At 49.4% G+C, this 15470-nt stretch overlaps 1 protein-coding gene across 2 annotated transcripts in view; it reads right to left on the reverse strand.

Moving 5' to 3' along the window:
* Positions 1-15470, reverse strand: part of LOC149341642 (ras-specific guanine nucleotide-releasing factor 2-like) — a 303695-nt gene that overhangs the window by 12036 nt on the left and 276189 nt on the right. For both annotated transcript variants that reach the window (XM_089543766.1, XM_089543765.1), the window contains exons 17-27: positions 14668-14954; positions 14337-14586; positions 13915-14121; positions 12911-13224; positions 7933-8310; positions 6490-6620; positions 4586-4765; positions 1261-1358; positions 1064-1148; positions 675-872; positions 396-593 (exon numbers count right to left, since the gene is read on the reverse strand). In XM_089543766.1, the coding sequence (XP_089399892.1) occupies positions 396-593; positions 675-872; positions 1064-1148; positions 1261-1358; positions 4586-4765; positions 6490-6620; positions 7933-8310; positions 12911-13224; positions 13915-14121; positions 14337-14586; positions 14668-14954 (2326 nt within the window). The remainder of the gene's footprint in view (positions 1-395; positions 594-674; positions 873-1063; positions 1149-1260; positions 1359-4585; positions 4766-6489; positions 6621-7932; positions 8311-12910; positions 13225-13914; positions 14122-14336; positions 14587-14667; positions 14955-15470) is intronic.

The following is a 15470-nucleotide window of genomic DNA, read 5'->3' on the forward strand; positions in this document are numbered from 1 at the left end:
TTTTATTTTTTTTAGGTTCCGTGAATAAATAGTTTCAGTCCCAGACTACATAGCCGCAAATTAGGTCCATGGAAATAAAAATACGCGTGGACTCTTTGCTTGCGCCGTTCGCTACGTATCACTCCGCCGATGGCAGAGCGGCAAGCCGCCACGCGGCTGGCTGAAAGGCACTCAAACTCCTCCTCTTTTCGGAGGTGAGTTCAAAAAAAAAAAGGCGGGAGCCGGGCGTATAGGGAAGTCGGCCGCACAGGACAATAATTCGAAGTTTCTAAGAATGCTCGGAGCATGCAGGTCGAGTTCCCGCAGTAAAAAGACAAGCTCAGAATCCGCTTTAGTGCGCCTTTAAATACTCATAATATGATGCCTAGGCGTGTGCCCCGTGTGCATAGACGTACCATTCTCATCTTGGAGAAGTTGAGCAGGCCTTCCTCAGTGAAGTTTGGCGTGCCCTCCTCAATGAAGGAGAGGTCGGTGAGGTACATGCCCAGGTACGGAATGCAGGGTGGATCGCAACGGTGCAGGGCGTCACGCATGTTGCGGAACCGCCCGTCGGCCGACACCAATGCCTGCAGCTTGTCGATCGTCTGCTTCGTCTGCGGTACAATACAACACAACACGCGTACAGTTCGCACGCTCTGCATTTCGAGCCCACACGAAGTGCTTTTCTTTCTCACCGTCTTTGAGACCTTCTCCCAGGTTTTCTTGAGGCGGAACACCGAGCTGTTCATGAAGGCCGCGCAGATTTGGAGCACACCGTTGAAATTGTGCAGGCAGCGGCAGATGTCGGCGACGGCGGACCACTTGTCGATGATGGTCACTCGCTTGGACATCTCCGGGCAGCGCATAATTTCCGACACCACCAAACGACTCACCTGCGCACGAGGGGAAGGGCGTCACAACAAAGGTTGAGTCTAGTGCAACTCTTTTTGTACTTAACATGGAAGAGCGCTAATTCTCGCTTTGTGCGCAGGCCCCGCTCGAAGCGTTAGAATGTGGTCTCTAAATTTTTTTTTTCAATACGGTAGCGTGACAACGTGAACAATCCATGACCTTGAACACTCACATCATTGAACCTCCTTGTCATAAGAAGAATGTGAGGAGCCTTGGTTGCCTTTTCAGGCTTCATCCAGGCTTGACCCAGAAACTCCCTGTATGAAGAGGCGAGGAAAGGACATAAGGTTCGGCATCGTGCAAAAAAAAAAAAAATTTTTGAAGTGATGCTTGAAGCATTGTACTTCAAGCAGTATGCACTTTACTCACTCGCTCCGTATGGCGATGAATATCTTGTGGTCGAGGTAGGTCATGCCTTCGGCGATTTCGAGTGCCGACAAGGACTCAACAGTCTCTTTACTTGGTGTCTGCAGCATTTTCAAAGAAGTTACACAAAGAACATTCAGAGCATGAACTGACAGCTGGACGAAAAAAACAGGGCACGAAAGAGCACGCACACCATCATACGGCTTCAATTTTTCATTCTCTCGGCCCTTCAAGAGGAAGCACCAGGACTTCCTTTAGTAGGGCTATCCGATGACTAATAGAGCTCGTCATGCTCTGTTAGAGTTTATTTTGGCGTTGCAATGCTCCCGATGTTGAGGTGTTGGCTTTTCAAAAGACTAGGGAGTGCTGTCGTCAACTATCAGGGATCAAACGCCCGCACAAGGCGCGAGCTGTACAAAAACCCCTCGCATTTTACCTTTAAACGTTAGCGAGAAACTACAATATTTATACCTACTCAGAGGGCACTGAGAAGTTTACATTCGTCAACCAGTTACTTGGTAATGTCGTGCTGCGCTAATGAGGAAAAGCACAACACGTGTTCACTTGAATTCCGCCTGGTAATACTTCTTTCTTCATTTGTTTAGCCTACGTTGTGAATAGATTCGTGAAGGTAGCAGCTTTGTAGGCGCCATCTTGAAAAAGCAAATGCGCGCACTTCTTTGAACTTAGTAGCATGATGGAGTTAGTTGATTTTGGTATGTAAAATTCTGTTACCGCCTTCAAAATAATACCTAGAAAAATGAACCGATCCTGGTCACATAACATATATAGTCTAAGTAACAACCTGAAGGGCACGACAAGAAAGGAAGAAAAAAAAATGGCTGGGGGTTTAGCTTCGCTAAACGCGAAATAGTCACCCAGTCAAAAAAAAACCATTGGAAACAATTGGATTTCCAATGGGTTCCAATAGGTTCCAATTGGACGAGTTCAGTTTCCCATTGGTTCCAATTGGAATGGTGTTCCAATTGGATTGTCCAAATAGACAATCCAATTGGACAATTTGGGTTTCCAATTGGTGAGCCCAATTGGTCTTACCCATTGCATCTAATTGGTCCGCCGACCTGCACCCAATTTATTGAATGAATGTTTGCATGTTTGACGAGAAAGGTAGAACTAATATGGTACTTACAATAAGAGCTATCAGCAGCTTAGCCTAATAAATTGTACTCATCACCTACACCACCACTGGAGCTGAAATTAAATTAAATATCTGCGCTCAGTGGGCAAGCGCCACCGGCCCCAGCATGTGAGCCTAATAAATTGGGTATATAAGTTGGAGCAGAAGTGTGTTCTCTCGATGTACATATTGAGCTAATGTATGCTACTAGTGCCTGAATATGTTGCTTGTATGTGATGCATGTGTGTCTGTTGGCTTTGATTTCCGTAAAAGCATGTTAATTTCAATTCTGTAGAAAAACGTTGATTGGCACTAGGCAGAGTGTCTCCCTGCAGTCCTCATAAATCAGTTTTCCTTTTGCACATTATAATGTGTTAAGTTGTAGAAATATTCATCCAAGATCCTAGAGCATATTATTCAAACATTTAGCTACCTTTCTCAATGAACGTAACATATTTTGTGAATATTTTCTGGGTCAAATAACTGCCTGGCCTAATGGGTCCAATTGGCTAGTCCAGCTGGATCCAATTGGTCGGGTGCTAAAAACACAACTGGAACCAATTGGTTCCAATTGGGAAATCCAATTGGAAGCAATGGGAATGTCCATTTAGTTCCAACTGGAATGTCCAATTGGTTCCAATGGTTTTTTTTTACTGGGCAGCGAAATTGCAGTTTTTCGCAGGTGGACACCACCTCCACGTTCCTGAAAGCGCAATTGGGGCGTCCACTGACCCAGCGAGCCAGTTATGCGCGTCAACTTTTTCAGCGTCAGTGTCAATTTACCCAACGTATGCCACAGGCCTGTAGCCTCGTTTACATGAACCCAACAGCAGCGGGTTGAGTCAGGAGATCGAGTTGAGCAGGGTCAGCCCAACTCGACGACAGCGTGTTTGCATGAACTCGATTTTAGCGAGTCGAGACCGGTTCAACCGCAGCGACACCAAGCGTCGAGCGGAGCAGCGGGAAAGGGCAGTGGCCGCCTCGAAGATTGCGGCATGAACGGCTGTCTCGGAGGCGCTACGGCGCAAGCGAAGAACAGGTTCGCAATTATCTCCCCTTCCACTAACCCGACTCTTCGGCTCCACCCGGTTTACATGCCATCTGTCATTGGGGGTCGAGCGAGTCAACCCACCCCCGGAAGCGGAGTTGACTGGACTCGCTCCCTTGACTCCCGGACCCGACTCTGCGGTGTTTACATGAACCCGGTAACCGGTTTTCAACTCAACTTCTCAACTCAATCCCGTCACGTAAACACCGCTTATACGTTCCAGTGCCGCGTTTCTGCAGCAATGTTGTCAACGCCAACGCATGCAGCGCACATCTTTCTGTCACTACCGCTACTAGATCAAAGTATGATTATTAGTTTGATAGTAGTAATAGTTGATGAAGATGTGCAGTGCACAGCGCGAGAGTGTGTTGCGGTTTTACATGAGGCGTGATCGGCTGCGGCTATAGCACAGTGCCCTCGTGCAGTGGCCAGAGAAGCTGTTCTGTTTGCGCCGCCGCGGATTCGATCCCAGTAGCGGCAATATTTATTTATTTATTTATGGTTTGCCCAACGTCACCCTCAAGGTCAAACATCACACAGACAGGTGAGCCGGTTGGACCTCTTGACGTACTGCTTTGGCATGAAAACATGGCACACGCGGTTGGTTCATAGTTTCTCTTTATACTTTGCTGATCTTGCTGTAGTGCGCAGTGGAAGCTTGGCGTCAACGTGCGAATTATAACTTTGTGGTCTGGTTTAATAAACTAGCATCTAATTAAGGAACCAGCATGTTTATTTGTTCTCCTTACGGCCCAGACCGTATTATGCTGCTTATTGGGATGCTATTTATAAAGGTGTCGGATTTCCAAAGTACCTTGACTGCTTCCTGGACGGAGGTAGCTTTTCTGTGTCTTAAAGTAACTATCTGCTCTTTTCCTCTCAGTATGCAATATGCATAACGAAATACACCCTGACAGATAGTAATATGTTCTGTAGTAACTAGATATGTTGATTAAAAAAATGCAAAAAAAGTATTATCAGCGAAAACATGTAATACTAAGAAGGCCGGTGAGCGCTTGTTGGCACGAGGCCCGAAGTTTTTCTAGTTCTTTAAAGGTTCCGTCCGCAGTTGCGTTGTCGTTAGCACAAAAAGAAAACATCGGTATACTGTATATGCAGTATATACGGTACACCACACGCACCATATGAGGAGCCAAGAGGATGTCGAGGTCTACTTTCGTCTTGTCCTGATCCTGCTTGGAGATCATGTGCAGGAGTTGGGCGGCCGCCTTGTGTTCAGCAGGGAGCAGGTTCGTGTTATGGACCAACTCCTCTAGAAACTCAGTCGTCAACTGGAGCAGCTTCGGGTCGTTCTCAAAGTCCTGCAGTACACAAGGCACAGGTCAGCAGAGTCAGTTCCGTGCAGTGCATGGGCGGGGACTTGATAACAGCAGACACGCACATATTGGTGTACCTTGGCAACTGCCTATAGTCTAATATTGGGGGTTAGAGATGACGGAAAGAATGCAAATAATAATAGGCTGACGTTTGAGTTGCTATGAATCGCTGGAACAAGGGTGTGGCGCGACAGTATGAGGCGCTTGACCAAATTGACGCAGAGGCATACTACTAATACTACTGCTAGCGCACAGGGTCGGAAGTAAAATTCCTAAATAATCTAAAAGGAGCGCCATTTCCTCTCTCGTCCTCCTGCACCACCACTCGCTTCCCCCTTTTGACCGTGGCTCCTCCTACACGGTGCTGAATTAGCAGGCGTTCTCCGGAGCGCTCGCGGTACTTATCGCATTAGTGCTTACGTACGCCACTCGCGTTGTTTGTCACTGCGCCGAAACGGATAAAACAAGCAAGAAAAAGCGCGCGAAAACACATGACGGTGTTTGGCCAATGGGGGAAGTCGAACGTCGAGGGAATGCGCAGGGAAGGAGGTGGGCGGCATCCTTCAAAGGCTGGCGTTACTTTTAGTTCATTGAGGAGGCAAGGAACCTTTTAAGTTAGTGGAGGTTTGTTGCATACGCTCGGTGTGTTCATGCACTATAGGTTTTAGTACACTACTGCACATCAAGCAGTTATGATCATTCGACCCTGAATTCCGCTGCGTGATGATCATGCTCACTCCCTGCATACTGCACCATCCTGGACATAGTGGTTCATATAATTTGGAGAGATCCTGCAGTGGCCACTGCATTTGCTTTGCATCTCTTTAAAATTTTTTTGACACAGTCTGTAGGCGGTCTATAGACTTCTGTCTATTAAGTCTACATCTCTACAGACAAATTTTAGAGAAAAGTCTATAGGCAATAAAAATGTTATAGACAGCCTATAGACAATCTATTGATTTATGGCCATGCACTTTTAGTAGGCTTTCGTCCATAGAAAGTCTATAGATTGTGAATAGACAAAAAGAAGTGTCTATAGGAAAGGTAATAGAATCTATAAGAAGTCTACAGATTGTCCTTAGACCATTTTTATAAGGAGTATCGCCGAACTGAGATAGTGCATAGGTGAAGTGTCACCAGATTACCATCATTTACGTGGCAGAGAGTTGTGGAAAGTTGTGACAATGGTATTGGTCAGCACACGCTTCTTTTTGGGCAGTTTTTACCTTGCATTGGTGCTGCAGTTTGCTTCACTGTGGGGGACTTTACTAGCAATTATTATTTGGCATTAGGTGGCTATTCTAAGAGGCCAAGCACCTAAATCTACGGCTGCTGTAGAGAACATGGAGAAACTTTGCAAATGTGTTTTATAGAGGCGAATCTATAAGATATTACTTTAGTTTATAGGATAAACTGACATTCTTTTGCAGATTTCAAATTAATAGTAGCTACTACTTCTGCACATTGTGCGGGCCGAGTTTAATTAGTTTAGCTTCGATTATACCTTTGCTACAAAAATAAATTCTATTACTCCTTCTTATGACTGAGCACAGATAAGAAAAATTGTCATGCTTTACCTACAAGCTTCATACATTCGAGTCCTTGAATCTAGTCGACTTCTCTGGAAGCGTCTCAGCCTCTCTTTAAACACGAGGCGGAAAACAGGAATGTTTTGCCCGGTACGTGTCAGCACCAGGGCGTATGCTGACCTGGGAGTGTTTGGAGACCCAGTGGCGTAGCACGTTGAGCACCCGCATAGTGGCTGCAGTGCTGATCATGGATTCCCTTTTGGAGCGCAGGGCTGCTGGTCCGGGGCCACCGGCGGGCCCACCGGCAGCTCCTGTGCATGCAGAGCAGATCATTCGCGTTTTCTGGCCCAGCTTGTTGAAAGGACACGGAAAGAGAGAAGCGTCCAAACATCATTAAAGGTGCACTGAAGAGGAATCTGAATTCGCCTTTTTGCCCCCGGAACTCGATCTATACGTTCCGAGCATTCTTAAAAACTTCTAATTATTGCCCTGTGCGTTCGATTTCCCTAACCTAAACCGAAATAACATCCGGCTCCCGCCTTTTTTTAAATTTAATTACCCGCAGACGGTGGGGAGTCGACCAACGCATGGAATGCCCTTCAGGCAGTCGCGTGGCGGCTTTGCTTTCGCTTTTATTTTGTTTTTCAGGTTTCCGTGAATAAATAGATCTAGTCAGAGACTACATAGCTGCAAATTAGGTCCACGGAAATAAAAATCCGCGTGGACTCTTTGCTTTCGCTGATTACTAAGTATCACTCCGCCGATGGCAGGGCGGCAAGCCGCCACGGGACTGGTTGAAAGGTTGTTCAACTCCTCTCTCCGTCTGCGGGGAATTAAAAAAAAAAAAAAAAGGCGGGAGCCGGGTCGTTTAATCGCATTTACATTAGGGAAATCGGCCGCACAGGGCAATAATTCGAAGATTTTAAAACGCTGGCAACGTGTAGATCGAGTTCCAGCGGTAAAAATACGAGTTCGCATTCCTCTTCAGTGCACCTTCTAGGAGTAGAAAGGTGAACAATAGAACCGCCTGCCTGCTTTGATTGTTGAATGTACTCCTGCAGTATTTGGAAACAAAAAAATAAACAAACACAAATAAATAAATAAATAAATAAATAAATAAATAAATAAATAAATAAATAAATAAATGTGTGACGCTTCCCAAGGTGCTGTGAGTGCAGGTCTTTGCAGCCACTTAAGGTCCCTGGTTTCCAGCGATTCCGCGACAAATTGCGGATTTTAGTATTTTTCGCACAATAATGTGTTAGCAGCCACACTCTCTTTTAATATTATTTTGTGTTTGCGGACATCAATAGGAATGGTGGAATAACGTAAATGCGAATACTTTAACCGTTAGAATTCTCTTGAAAAGTAGTGCATGGTTACGAACTGAGTCCTGCTGGTGCCTCCAGGAGACAAATTGTGTCCCAGGTGTCAAATGAAGCTGCAGGCGAAACGCTTCATCACGCTCGGTCAAAGCTATTTGCAGTTACGTTTACTTCCGTGAGCAAGTCGGCAGCTACGTAATGGCATGAAAAAGTGGTAACCGGGAGACCAAATGGCCGGGTGCTGCCGTGTGATAACGCCGCCGCAGACGTCGTTCAAGAAGACGGGAGGGGGTCTTACCGGGTATCTTGAGGTCTGCGCCGACTGCGCTAGGCAGCCGGCTGCCGGCCCTGCTGGCCGGCTGCGATCCCGGCGGTACGGCGCCGCCGCCCGCTGCCGCTGCGGCAGCGGCCGCGGCCACGAGAGGCTCCGGCGGATTGGAGGAGCCCGCGGTGGCCACGGCGAACGCGGCGGCCGCGCTGGCCGTCGACGAACGTCGCGTAGAGGCCCGTGACGAGGTGACCACGACGCCCGCCTTGCTGCTGTGCTGCGGGGAGTCGGGGTACTGGAAGCTGGACCGGGGCGTCGACAGAATCGTCGACTCGGTCTGGAAGCTCGAGCGAGGCGTCACCGAGACGCTCGAGCTCTCCGTGTCGCTGCTGCCCCGCTTGCCCTGGGCTGCACGTGAAGACGGCGCGAGCATGAGCGGCGGCGATGGCTTGCGCATAGCGTCAGGGGAACCACAATGGTGCGCCACACATAGCTTTCGCCAGGCTTCCACGTGACAGGTGGCGATAGGCAGACCAGGCGAGCGAACAGGATTTTGCTGCGCTACCGGCAAACCGACATGGCGGCCAGTGTGACATCGGCACGAGCCATCCATACGTCCATCCATTCCCTTCCTATATATCCCCTGTACTTCAGCATGAATAAACAGTTGGTAGTTAGCGCTCGTGAACGTCTCTGTGTCTCTGACTTCGTCCCTTGTCTGTTTTTTTGCGCTGAATTCTATTTAACATCCATACGTGGCCGGGACATGGCAAAGGTAGGCTTATGATGCATCTATCTTATATCTGTCACAAAACTAGCTCCTCTGCGCCGCAGGACTGTGCGTGAGGTACTCGAACCTTCGTGACTTGGTCGCCAGGCATTGTTGCAATAAATTTGTTCCCGAGTACACGCATCCCGTAAATTTTTGCTCTCGATTGTACAACTTCTTAGCTTTCATTCACATACCTTAACTGAATTGACTTGTCGGGCACGGTTGATTGTTCTAACGTGCGTACCCAGCACTAGTACATCCGGTGGGAATGACAGATGTATCAAGCAGCGTCTCGCATAGCCTGAGTCGCTTTGGAACGTTAAACTCCCATAAACCAAACCAACCAGATATATCAAGCAGTGAGTGAGCTTTGTGTTCAGGAGAGCAAGCTGCCGGGCTAGTTGGTGAAGCATGTTAAATTGAATTCAGCGCAAAAATACAGACAAGGGACAAAGAGAGACACACTGAGACAACACGAGCGCTCGTGTTGTCTCAGTGTGTCTCTCTTTGTCCCTTGTCTGTATTTTTGCGCTGAATTCAATTTAACGAGCTTTGTGTGCAATTGTACCTAGCAATGGCTAGCATATTTAGCTCTTAGCTCTCGCGAGATATGAACAAAAATGCCAAAAGCATTCCAGCGAGCCAGGAGCGCAGACATCGCACCCAAATTCAAAGCTTGTCGGCAGGCTATGCTGGAAATGTGTCATTGGCATTGGCAGCATAGCTTGCGGCCGTTTTAACGCTGCGTGGGATAGTTACGTACCCAGTACAATTGCACCGAATTTGCTCCTGAAACAGCTCCGAGCAGAGTATCTCTCCGGTTATTTCTCGTCCGAAGAAATAAGAACAATGGTCACGCCGAAAGTAGAGCACTGCACGGGCCTCAATCTGAGGCCCAAGCCCGGCCCGGGCCCGAGACATGAAGCCCAAGCCCGGCCCAGGCCCGGGGCCTCAAGCCCGGGCCCGGCCCAGGCCCGCTAAGTTATCGCTCTAGCGGGCCCGGCCCGGCCCGTGAATCCCGGAGTGAAGCCCAGCCCGGGCCCTGCCCGGCTCGTTTCACAGTAAAGCTTGAGGTATATTGCTCACTCTGAGCAAGTAGACTGCTACTAGACCGATAAGAAACTGACCGACAAAGGTTCTGAAACCACAGTTTGGCTTGCAGAAAGTTGGTTCTTTTTAACTCAGAAGGAAGTGATTAAGAATAGTGCTCGCCAGGACCGTCTTTTGGACAGTGATCTCGTGTAGGTGCGCAGTGATGAACTCGGAAGTTACGAGAGCCAAATAAAAAGAGCTGCATACGCGCGTAATAGACTAATTTTCATTCCCCCATGATTTTAATCAGTTATATTTTGCCGCCCGGAAGTATAAACATAAAAGCTGCCTAGCAAGCAGTGGGATAACATTTTTTTAGTGAACGCGATCTGACCGGTTGAATTTTGCTCTTACTGGTGGAGCGGAAGATAACGCGCGAACCACGTGATAACTTACAGGGCAAAACACTTGTCATGACAACGAGGCTGAAGAAGCGAGGAGGGATAGATGTGGTTATGAGATGAGATTTACAAACTCTCGCGAGCTTTTGCGGCTATTTCATTTACGAGACGTTCCGGACGGCTGATCAAAAAGAAAACCAAACGCGCTTTAGTTTGGGAATTTTCTCACATGAGAAAAATATAGCTATAAAATAAAAGCTGTTTTGGGGGCTTAAGCACCCAAGGGGAGTCAGGCTGTGAGAGACACCGAAGTAGAGGGCTCCGGATCATTTCGACCACCTGGGTTCCTTCAACGAGCAATGATACTGCAAAGTACATGGCTGTCATGCTTGCCGCCGAAACAGAAATGCGGCCGCCGAGGCTAGCAGCAAACCCTGGTTCCCCAACTCAGTAATCAAGCGCCTTGACCACTAAGCCACAGCGGCGAGGAAATAAGGAAATAAAGAAGTCAATAAGTAAAGCTTAGTTTTTTTTTTCTCAGCGCGTACTATAACCCATAGTTCATCCGTGTCGCTGCTCCAATGCCGCAGTTGTGTACTTCACTCTGCAAAAGTGAATGAATAGTCGGACACCAGCGGTTTCTGTACGGACCCAAGCCCGACTCGGGTTCGCAGCTTTAAGCCCGAGCCCGACCCGGGCCCGCAACTTCAGGCCCGGGCCCGGCCCAGGCCCGGCAAAACAGATCATGTCCCGGCCCGGCCCGGCCCGCGGGCCGGGCCCGGGCTTTCGGGCCGGCCCGAGCCCGTGCAGTGCACTAGCCGAAAGGTTAAAGCAAACTCGCTAAGCATTCAGCTTCTACATATACACACCAGACACGGAGCAAGAATATTGCAAGAAGCACTGCGTAGAACATATTAGTCCCTTTTTGGTTACTTTATTCAAAAAGTCACTACAGACCACGAAACTACCTGAATATTGGAAAATAGCCAATGTCACACTAGTTCACAAAAAAGGTGATCGCAGCCAGGTCTCCAATTACCGCTCCATATCTTTGACATCTGTTTGCTGCGAAACCCTGCAGCACATATTCTGGACTTGTAAAGCGCCTTCAAGATAGCAGTTTTTTTTCACATCAGCGCAGCACGGTTTTCGATGAGGGTTGTCATGTGCAACGCAGCTGACTGAGTTCATTCATGACATTGCATCCGGGATAAACAAGTGTTTTCAGATAGACGCTATTTTTCTAGATTTTAAAAAGGCCTTTGATGTTGTGCCGTACCGCCTTCTTCTGCAAAAAAATATCATGCCTTGGTCTTCCTGACTACCTGTTCGGTTGGCTAAAAAATTATTTAAGCTCACGCCAGCAGCAGGTGGTAATCAATGGTGCGTCAACCTTGCCTGTGAATGTTTCATCTGGAGTGCCACAGTGTTCTGTGCTCGTACCATTAGTGTTCCTCATATTCATCAGTGCTATACCTGTCGGCTCAGATCCACTGTCAGACTGTATGCTGACGATTGCGTTTTGTATTCCTCTGTCACGTGTCTTGGTGATTTGTGTGTATTAAAGGCTGACCTTGACAGAGTTTGTGACTGGTGCTTGAAGAGGAGCATGGCATTGCATGTATCTAACTGTTTCTATGTGCAATTTACAAAAAAAAAAAATAAAATTCTTGGATCATACCTTTTAAACCATGACACTATCCAAGCTATAGATAAGGTTAAATATCTTGGTGTTATACTCACAGCATCCCTAGACTGGACAGCCCACGTTGACATGATAACTGCCAAAGCCTTTGCGTATTTTGTATTTTTTTCCAACGGAAATTCAAAAGCTCTCCCCAGGTAATAAATTAAACATTATATTTAACAAATGTCAGGCCCGTATTAGAATGTGCTGTGTAGCATGGGGGCCTTTCACGGGTACACTCATTGACAAGTTAGAAAGGGTACAGAAACGCGCTGCAAGGTTTGTGACTGGGAATTATAATTTTCATATAAAGAGCTCAGAACTTCGCGACTGCATTGAGTGGAAGACTTTGGCAACCCCAAGAAAAATCTGCAGGATGAAGTTCTTGCACGGCATTTGCAATGATTGTACCGGTATTAATACATATTTCATTAATACATATTACATGTCACCATCTTACATTTCGGAGAGGCTAGACAACACGAAAAAGGTTAAGAGTTGTCAATGCCGCGTTAATATATTTAATATTTGTTTTTCCCTAACACAATTCTGGACTGGAATAAGCTTCCGAATGATGTGGGTTGTGCACCTGATTTTCAAAGTGCTGTTGAAATGATTATCTGACGTATTTCTTCCAAGTTTCGTGCGTTTATCAGCCCTGTGCCGATGTATGGCATGTTATCACTCATACTGCTTGTGAACTCATTTAGTCTTCTTTTAGTATGTTGTGTTACCTTGCTGACATGTTTCCCAATATCTTCTTTGCATGTGTTATTGTATGTAGTTATATCCTCCCTACAGTAATGCCTCATGGGCGCTGTAGGTACTTGCAATAGATTGCTATATTTTGGAGCGAGCCCAACTAGACGATCAGACAGTCTTCGAAGAGTAGGGATGTCGTGGTCATGATGATCACTTTGGCAACCCTTTGCAACGGGCGGCCTTGTTCAGTCAAAAAGGCACAAAAAAGAGAAAGGAAGCGCATGCGGTTGAACCAATTGGTGGCGCTGTCTGCAGATAATTAGCTCATGTGAATCCTTGCTCCGTGACGTACCACGCAGCACAGGCGGGTGCGAAGAATGAGCGGAGTGGCTTTCCGCCAACAAGCATACTGACCGCCGCGCACACGCAGGTAGTTCATGACGTTTGGCGCGGACTGGCTCGAGGTCATGGGCGGCGGCAGCCCCCGGGCCGCTGGTCGGACTTCGGTCGGGGGCTGCGGCGCGGCGCGGGCCGGCGAGCCCGTGACCGCTGCTGACGTGACCGCTGCCGCGGCCGCTGCGGCGGCAGAGGGCGGCGGTGTCGGCGGCACCACGGGTTGCACTACCGGCGGAGCTGTCGTCGCAGCTGCTGGGGGTGTCGGGGGCGGGGTCTCGTCGTGGGCACTCTGCACGCTGTCTTGCGTCGGAAGCCGAACGGGTGCACTTTTCCTGCACGCGAGCCAGGCAGGTTACTCGCAAGAGCACCGACAGGAGCGCTGACATCCGTCAGAGGACACTCAAAGTTGAGCTAGGTGCCCCAATAGATTGGCGTGCCGTCGCTGAGGACCTTAGACAAGGTACCTGATGTCGTCATAACACCAATTTTTCTTCGCAGAAACGTCTTGTGCTGCGTGCCTAGCTAATTGCAGTGAACAACACATTTCTGTCGGCTTCTGAACTGCACGGAACGCAGAAGTTTCGCAAGTCTATTTGCGCGAAAGCTTATGCCATTTCTGCTAGATGGCCTTGCTCACGGCACTTCGTCGCTACCGGGAGAATGCGTATAATCAATTAGCTCACAGCATGAATCTCGGCAATTTAGAGGGCCAGCACTGGAAAAGACGTTGCAGCTTTCGTCCAACCCATGATTTCAGTTGTGTGCCCTCCCTCCCACTTCGTGGTTCTGTGATAGATACCACTTAGAGAGGAGGTGTGTGGAGCTAGCGCCCTGTATTCGTTTGAACGGAGCGAACAGAAGTGGAGGGTGACTTGCCTTTTGTTGTTGTTGAAAACACATTGCCTGTCCGCCGGTGGCTACCTTGCCTTCCCTACGGCATTTATGTTTTATAAAATTATGTTTATTGTTTTATTTGAGCAACACAAATTCTTCGCTCGGCGCGCGCGCAGCGAGTGACTTACCGGCTGGGACTCGGCTTGGGGGACTCGTTGCTTCCCACGCTGCCCACCAGCGTGGCTGTGGACGCGGTCGAGCTCAGGTTTCCGGGTGTCGATGGGCAGCTAGCGTCGGCAGTCAGCGTGTCCGACGAGAGAGAAGCCTTGGGCGGCTCCAGCCGCGGCTGCTCCTGCTGGCTCGCCGGGGGGCCGCCGTTGGCGCCCGTCAGGCTCCTGCGCAACGTGCGCGCATGCGCCCTCTGTACGTCACGGTGCGAGAGCGCAAACTATAGTTCGAAATTGAATCTCTGCTCAAAGCGCGTGCACTCGCATACGGCTTGAACATGTTTGAATTAAAACGGGGTACTCTGTTACACCCCTGAATACGGCTAGGCGACTTCGCCGCGATATCAGTGCCCAGGGGTGAGGGGACGGAGAAGGAGACTTACACGGGCATTCCGACCGCAGTGGCAGCGGCCACCACGCTGGTCTCGTGAAGGTGCATGAGCTGGCCGAAGAAGCCGACGTCTTCGGGCGGCGCCAGCGTGGCTCCCGCGCCGGCGGCGGGCATCGTGTGAACCAGGCCTCCCGTGGCCGGCTCGGGGGTGGGCGGGGGAGGCGGCAGGATGGGCTCCGGGCTGGGTGACACGACCTCGCGGATCCGCTTCAGCGTCTGCTCTTTCAGCTGCTCCTCCTCGACTGTAGAGAGAGGAGAGCGTCGCAGAGAGCCTGGCACAATGCCTGGTCCGCGCATCGTCTGGCAACGGTGAAGAGGCTCACATTTTCTGTAGCTGAGTCTCCAGTGCTGCTGGCTTCGCGTGACCTGCTGCACGACCTGCTGGATGTGCTCGGGGCCGCTGTGGCCCTGCTGAGCGTCGCCTGCTTCCGAGAGCATGCTGGCCGTGCTGATGCGCCGCGAGTAGTCGTACTCCACCACCAGCATTCCCAGGTCTCCCCCGGTGCCGGCGGCCGAGCCTGCGGCGGCGCCGGGCTGGCCCGCGGCGCCGCCCGAGGTGCCCGCGCCGCCGCCGCCTCCGCCGCCGTCCACACCGACTGCGTCCAAGGACCTGCGGTCGGGGCACAGGGCGTCAGCAGAGAGTGCGTGCTAGCCGGTCCTCTACCTCACAGTGTTAAGAGCGCGAAGCACACGTTCAGAAGAAACGACACGACACAAATGATCACGGTTCCTTTCTGGCACTCGCTGATTTTGCACGGGAACTACCCGGGTGTGAAACGTGCTTATAAAGCACGTTTATTCTGAATTATTCAGGGCGCAAAAACAACAAGGAGGTAGAAGAACACAAGGTGAGGCGCCCTAAATAATTCAGAATGAACCAAAATCAACTAGCCCAGCAACAAGTTCTCTTAAAAGCTCATGCCGGAAAAGGCAACACAGACCGGTATTCCTGGCGTGACATGGTGAACACCGGACGTACTTGGGAAGTAACACGTGTTCCTTACGCGGTATGGTGAACACTGCAGGAACTCTAGAGTGAGGACGTGTTCCTGATTTGAGATGGTGGACGCCATTTCGGACACAATTTTTGTTCCTCACGAATGTTACATGATTTACTTAGAAGAGA

This window comes from Amblyomma mixtum, chromosome 5, assembly GCF_055824585.1.
Source record: "Amblyomma mixtum isolate Tamu chromosome 5, ASM5582458v1, whole genome shotgun sequence".
Lineage (NCBI taxonomy): Eukaryota > Metazoa > Arthropoda > Arachnida > Ixodida > Ixodidae > Amblyomma > Amblyomma mixtum.